General features: G+C 42.6%; 1 protein-coding gene across 1 annotated transcript; it reads left to right on the forward strand.

Annotated features, from left to right (window-relative positions):
- Nucleotides 1–1,653: 1,653 nt before the first annotated feature.
- LOC134531401 (cytochrome P450 4V2-like) lies at nt 1,654–3,879 on the forward strand. The gene has a single exon (XM_063367103.1). The coding sequence runs from the start codon at nt 1,765–1,767 to the stop codon at nt 3,148–3,150; it is 1,386 nt and encodes a 461-aa protein (XP_063223173.1). The 5' UTR covers nt 1,654–1,764; the 3' UTR covers nt 3,151–3,879.
- Nucleotides 3,880–7,555: the final 3,676 nt, after the last annotated feature.

The following is a 7,555-nucleotide window of genomic DNA, read 5'->3' on the forward strand; positions in this document are numbered from 1 at the left end:
TCGCTGCCATTATTAGGTTAATAAAAGTTCATACAATTATGCAAATCATTAAACATTAGAAAAAACTTAAATGTTCGGTGTGGTACTGTCACGCGTGTTGCGTCAGTCGTGTCTGGTCCACGAAGAGGCGCAGGCAAGCACTGATTCGTTTCCCTCGGAGCTACATTCCAAGGTACTCGGCCTGCTCGTAAGGCATCGCTGGTATTTCAACACCGGTTTTCGTCGCAGATAAACCCTATCTGATAATATTTTGCACTGAAAGGTTACTTGAATTCTATACTCGAATAACTTTGGGTAAAATAACATTTATAATATAAAAAAACTATATAAATAAATCTACAAAAATTATATAATTAAATATTTAGACCAAAATAAATATTACCCAAACAACGAATAAAAATAAATATAGAACACCGTGATTTTTATACATAAAAGTTTAAATATTTTTATTTCATTTTATTTCGTGAGAGATTCCAGTCCTATCACTATCAGCGTAATTTTTGTCGTTACTTCTTTAATGGCTTCCATAAAACAATTAGAGCAAAATTCACACTAAATACTTTGTCAATTTCCCTTTGATTATTAATTTGCTCTGAACATTGCAAGCGGGCATATTGAAGACGTGATTTGAATCATTTTCTGAAAATTTCTTCTAATATATTTTGTATGCATGCAAGATACTTTTCTCACGTTTACGCTTGAAGGTAAAAAAAGCAACACTACAGACGAGACAAGAATGTAAACAATTTAGTTAGCAGTAGAAGGTTATCACTTTACCATGTGCAGGGAAAGAAAGGATTGTGAACTGCTGCACAGGAGAATGCACCAGGAATGAAAAACATAAGAAATATCGTTGGTGATTAGTAGGGCCATGCATATTTCGCGAAAATATTCCGGGACTAGCTGAAAGATAAAACACTGTAGCACTAGCTGTGTTTAGTGATTGGTCGGGTTTTATTTCAGATCCATGTCTACTTGACAGCAAACCAATAACGGTAATTAAGTGCGGGAGCGAACGCGTCCTGAGTGGCTCGGCCAAATAAGGCAACGGCTTCTCTCGCAGACGTCAGCCAATCACAAGGACGAAACCGCCGATGCGGGTACACCTCGTTGCAGTCTAATAGGAGTTCAGTGCTTTTCGCGATAAATGCCTTTCCCTAGGATTATTAGAGACCCGAAAAATTCGCGGGTTCTTTTCGTGTTATGCAAAAATTCAAATAATGATACCTTAGTGCTGCTTCTGTTATTGGTTCGCTGTTAATCTGGAGGACTGAGGGCCAATTAGAGACCCTCACTCATAGAAGTGTCGAATCACAGGCCACCCAGTCGAGACGACTCACAAGTCAGCAGCCAATGAACAGTTGGCATTTGCCCGAGTGTGTAGAGGATATTGGAGTCTACCCTGGAGGTCATTGAACCCGCGAATTTTTCCGGCCTCTAGTGATTAGCAAGCGTCCAGTTTCGGTTCAGGGTTAAACGGTCACGCGGACTTTGCTCTTGCAGGATTGTGAGCGAGCGGGCGCGGACTCACTGCTGTAGCTCGTGCCACTTACGTAACTGCCTCGCGGGAGGCGGGGGATAGGGTGGGCAGGGCAGGGGAGGGGAGAGGGAACCAGTTCCCGCGCAGTCGACGACGCGATGTGGGTCTGCGCGTGTCTCGTGCTCGCGCTCGTGCTCTTCGCCAGGCGGCAGCTCCTGAGGAGCCGCTACCACCGGCTGGGCTCGCGGCTGCCGGGGCCCTCCGCGCTGTCCTTCCTGGCCGGCATGGCGCGAGGCCGCGACCTCATGGGCTACTTGCGGCGGCTGCGAGACCGCCACGGGCCCGCGTGCGCGCTGTGGCTCGGGCCCCACCTGCTGGCGGTGCTCGCCGACCCCGAGGACCTGGCCGTCGTCTTCGGCAGCGCCCGCGCCCTGTCCAAGCCCGTCTTCTACCGGCCCTTGACGCTCGTCTTCGGCGGGTCGCTCATCGCCGCCGACGCGGACGCCTGGAGGAAGTCCCGCAGGCTCATGAACCCGGCCTTCGCCGCCCGGGTGGTCTCCGGCTACGCGAGCACCTTCGACGCGAAGAGCCGCGCGATGGCCGACAGGCTGCAGCTCCGCTGCGGCGGAGCGCCGTTCGACGTGGCCGACTACACGAAGCTGTGCGCGCTGGACATGATCACCGAGACCAGCCTCGGCGCGCCGGCGGACATCCAGGGCGGGGACGGGCAGCACTGCGTCACGCGCAACATGCCGCGGATAGCCCGCGTCCTGGCCCACCTGTTCCTGAGGCCGTGGTTCTGGTTCACGAGCGTCGTGAAGCTGACCCGCTGGCACAGAGACCTGCGCGAGCTCGCTGAGCCCATCCGCGATCTCGTGGACGGCATAGTGGTACAGAAGACCGCCTCGCATCTGAATTCCAGCACGAAGAAAAGTGTCGGAGAACTGGATGCAGAAGCACCGAAGCAAAGGCCGGGGTTCCTGGAGCACATGATAGCAGCTACAGCCGACGACCCGGGACTCTTCGCCGCTGAGGAACTGAGGGACCAGGCGATGCTGATCATGGGAGCCGGCACGGACACTACTGCCCTCACGGTGGCGTACGCGCTGATGCTGCTGGGCTTGCATCCAGACGTGCAGCTCAAAGCGCTGGCGGAGCAAGAAGACATCTTCGGCGGAGACGCGCAGCGACCGGTCACCGCAGGAGACCTCAAGCGGATGGTGTACTTGGAGCAAGTGATCAACGAGACGATGAGGATGTACTCCGTGGGTCCGCTGGTGTCGAGGTGGGCGGACGAAGACGTCCGCCTCCGCGAGTACACTCTGCCTGCGGGAACGACAATCATCATCCCGATCTATCTCGTGCACAGAGACCCAAACTACTATCCAGATCCGTTCAAGTTCGACCCGGACAGATTTCGCAAAGGTGTCATCCGCCCTCAGTGCTCCTTCATTCCGTTCGCGTCCGGCCGTCGGATGTGCATAGGCAGCCACTACGCCTACATGGCGATGAAGACCATGCTGTCGGTGGTGCTCAGGAGATTCGAAGTTCTCGAATACGGCTCAAGAGACGACATGGAGTGCTTGCAATACGAGTTTGTTCTGAAGATGGTAAAAGGACATAACATAAAGTTGGGGCCGAGGAAGTGGGAGATAAATAACGAAACATGAAATAACCATAAATATATTTTTTTCATATTTAATACGGTAACTATTCCATGCTCTTATTACACCGTATTTTTTTAATCATGCTTATTGAAATACATACTTACGTATTCCAATGACATGTGTATAGTGTCACGTGTGTCGGAAGCAGAATTTTAACCTAGTGAACTGCAAAAGTATTATAAATATTAAAAAAAAAAATCCTTTGAGATTTTAACAACTTAATTATGTGATTATACCTATGTTAGAATATGATAATATTAACCAATATAAACAATTCAGTACTGGCGTTAATAAGCGTTTATTTTTTTTAATTCTTTATGTTGGCATTTTTGACAACCAAACCACAGTAGGTACCACACCAGATTTTTAAGGGAAAATAATGTTTGTTTTTAATGCTTATTTAAATATGACAAATTATTTTTTTTATTTAATTACATTAAAGGTGAATAATAATGTTTGATTGCTGAATTCAAACCATTTTATTCCATACCATAAAAAATTGCATTTGTGGATTTCATGTGTAATAGTACTTTGAGAAAGTAAAATGTATTTTAGTAGGTAAGTATTTCTAGTCATTACATGCCAATGACAAAATGTGTACGATTTTGAGTTACTTATAAATAAAACCAAATTATATAAAGTAAGTTAACAATACATAAACAATTCATTGTAAGGGATGGTTCCTAAACAAAACAATGTACACAAAATTTAATAAATGGGTATGCGATAAAATATTAATGACTCTTAAGAACCTATTACATATATTGTATTCCAATAAAAAGCCTTTCGTTTTCGTAAGTGTTGGTAAAAGTGTCACCATAATACCGATAAAGCTACGTAAAAAAAAATTGTGTCAATTGCAGACTAGGTAATTATGACTGCTTTATTATGTTTGAAGTTGTTTGTTGGTTCATTTACAGAACATTGAAGGTATGCAAATGAAACAAACAAAACCCTATGATAATATAATAATTTGCGTGATGAATAAATGGTTTTGTTGTATAGAATAACTAGCTACACTCTGTACGAAAAGAATGTGTGATGATATACTATGTCATGATAGTAACTGTATAGGATTAAATAATACAACTTCCTATACTCTGTAGTGCTAGGAAGCACAAACAGCGTTGACCGGCTTTGTTTACTTATAAAAACATAACAATGTTTTATTAACTGTGATTAACGACATGGGCGAAGAAAAAATCATTACATTTAACTCGATACCGTTACAACTTTAGTTCTGTTAATAAAACAATAAAAATTCAATCTCAGACAGTTGTCAAGCGTTGCCAATATGTTAGACACAAAACAAACAATGTTTTTATTCGTCGACTTCTGTGCTCAGAAGTATAGAAAAATATTATTGAAAAAAATTAAATTTAATGCTATTAGTAATTTAAAATAGTTTTCAGGCCAAATCAAGTCGGTAGCTGCACAAGAGACTGCGTCCCATGCGTCTAGGCATGGGAGATCGTGCGTTTAGTTTGCATAAACTGTTAATAAATAAATAATCAGAATATTCATTAATCTTGAACATAAAATAGTACATTGGGGTTTTATGCAGAGTTTGAACACTATTTCACGTGCGCCCTGGTGTGAAAAACGCCTTAAGTATTATCGGCGTCACTAACATCTGTTTTTAAACGGTTGTCTAATATGGTCTAATTTTTCAGCCGCTAATCTAGACCATTCCATTTATAGTAATAAATGGTCCGCCTTTGCCATATACGTTGCACGTTTTACGTACACTTAACACGCAAATGTTACCGCAACTTATTAAAAACATTTTGTGTGTCATTGCATACTTTTTGCAGTAATTTAGGTCCTTAATTGGCTCACTTTCAGGTGAGACAGGCTCCCCATCCGGGATGGACCAAATGACTTTTCTGGCGCTGTTATAAATCCCATCCTGCAATTGGTCGGACGCCACGAAGATTCAAAAAATGTAATTGTATGAAGCGAGTGACGATAAATCACAAGATGTCATTCAGAAACACCACCAGAGACCAACACGGCCTCTTATTGCATGAACTTATGTAATGCAATTACGTGGGCCGCTTTTAAGTGCTCCAAATAAATGTTAATACAGTCCAAAAACAAAATAATGTTTATAAATCGTGTTTACAACAAGGTAAACAAACGAAGCAGTTCCACATCTGGTAGCCAAACAACGACGGAATAAATATAAACAAATACAGTTTACTTTTCTATGTACTACTGTACTACTACATTGTATGGTATTTGTAGTTTATAGCATATGAAATCGAGTTGGCTCTTTGAGTAAAACGTAAAAATGAGCGAATATTCAGTACGAATCTTTTAATGCCGCAAATCTTATGTAATATTTTCGTAAAGAAGCAGCGCTAGTGTTTGCGTTTGTGCGACAACAAACCAGTTTTAGAACGAAACCAACGACGTAAATTTCCCACGTAAATCTGTAAGTAAAAAAAAATAGTCAAATTTAGCGGAGTCAGAATCAGTCAAATTTCAAAAAATAAATAATATTTTCTGTTCCATGCAAAAATTTATTGAACCAAATTAAAATTGTGGCTGGTGCACGAATTAGTGATCAAATAGGTTGACTATATGTTTCGACACGGTAATTGGTTACGAACAGCCACGCAAGAAAATGGATGACTTTTGGAGGAGGAGAGGAGTGTAAAAAAAGGGTTGGGACTGATCTCACTTTGATATCAATTATAAACATGGCAAATATTGCACACACCCACCCCTTAACTTCTTACATACATGATATTAAATATCATGCGTACTAGGTGCTGTTTACATTATTATTTTATTAAGAATATTTTTGTTTTTCAAGTGTTTTCATTCATTCCTCTTCGCCAGATACTGTTGTTAAAATTTCTCATCTGCCCTTTCTTAAAAAAAGAGTATTATATCTCCGAGGGCAGCGTCGCAAGTACGCCTGGTCTCGGGGCAAGCGTATTCCAGAGAGGAATTTAATCCGCGATACGCTTACAAATTATGCTAAACGAACTTGTGGCATTCCCCGCTGTTGTTTGCGTTGCTCGAGCGTGGGAAACAAGGTAAGGCAAGTGAGCGGTCTGGGGGAAAGAGACGAGCGAAGGAAGCGAGTAGCTGGTGATAATTGAAAGTACATTAAAATCCACTTGGGTATGATGACTTAATTCTATTCACGTTTAAGAACGGGTGTTTTTTTTTCATATACCTTTATTTCCGTTTCTCGTCAAACAAAACGAGGAAACAAAGCAGCGTTCGCGTTCATTCCAAAACTCACCCCCCCCCACCCCCCTTCCCCCGCGAAACAACATACTACAACTCATATACATATTCTCAGCACCCGAATTAAAAGACGCGAAAGTGGATACTATTTCGCGGCTTGCTTACCCCGAGAAACCCCCCTTTAGGTCTGCAGACGACTACGTCTACTTCATGAATTTTCATAAATCTTGTTAGACGGAATGGTTTGCGCTACACAGTGAAGAGGGGGAAAAAAAACGCAATAAGATAAATTATCCCGGAGGAAGAGGACTGGGAAATGGAGATCGGGAGGAAGGAGGGAGGGGGGGAGGGTTGGTAAAGGGCGATAAAATGAAATAAAGGGAAATACAAAACGTAATTACTGCCATTTCCGAAACATGTAACGAGGTTCCAGAGGCCGGCGCACGAGATCTCTCTGTCTCTCTGTCTCTCTCTGTCTCTCTCTCTGTCTCTCTCTCTCTCTCTCTCGGAGAAGAGATACTCGCGCGAAAGGCAGACTGCCAAGTCTCTTCTGGCTGGAGGACCCCCTCCCCCCCCTCCCCGTTCAAAGCTTCTTCAAATGATATTACCGTCGGCGGGAGGAAGGGCGATACCAGGCAAACGAACATCTGGGTATTAAAATGTTCTCCCCTGTTCCGAGTGAAGCCAGGTCTCAGCGCGCTTTCCGTCCGGGGAAGGAAAAAATATATATATAAAACAAGCAATTTAACCGAGGTGTTGAGCATCGTCGCGATAATCCACACAGGATTCACAGGGCCAAGTGTTTGGGTACATGATTTTTAAGGAGGGGATTGGTGTGGAAGATTCCTTAGTGACTAGTTTCACACAACAATTATCGTGTCCAGGTATGAATGTCTCAGAGAGTTAGATTCCTGACAGATTGTTTCAGAATCAGGTCCAAAATATTAAGATTAATTATGTCAATACAGTTAACACGCTCTGTTTATATGTAGGCTATATAAACATGTTTTTACAAAAAAAATAATAGGTATTGAAATAATATGTTTCAAACAGTCTGATATAAAAAAACAGAAAACGTTAATAATCATAGATTTCATATAGTTACAATAAATTTGCTCCTGTTTGGAGTTAACAAAAGTAAACACTATAGAGAGCGGGCAAAATAAATTCTAAGAGGCAAATTTTAACTTGAAATAAGTATAAA

This window comes from Bacillus rossius, chromosome 3 (genome assembly GCF_032445375.1).
Source record: "Bacillus rossius redtenbacheri isolate Brsri chromosome 3, Brsri_v3, whole genome shotgun sequence".
NCBI lineage: Eukaryota > Metazoa > Arthropoda > Insecta > Phasmatodea > Bacillidae > Bacillus > Bacillus rossius.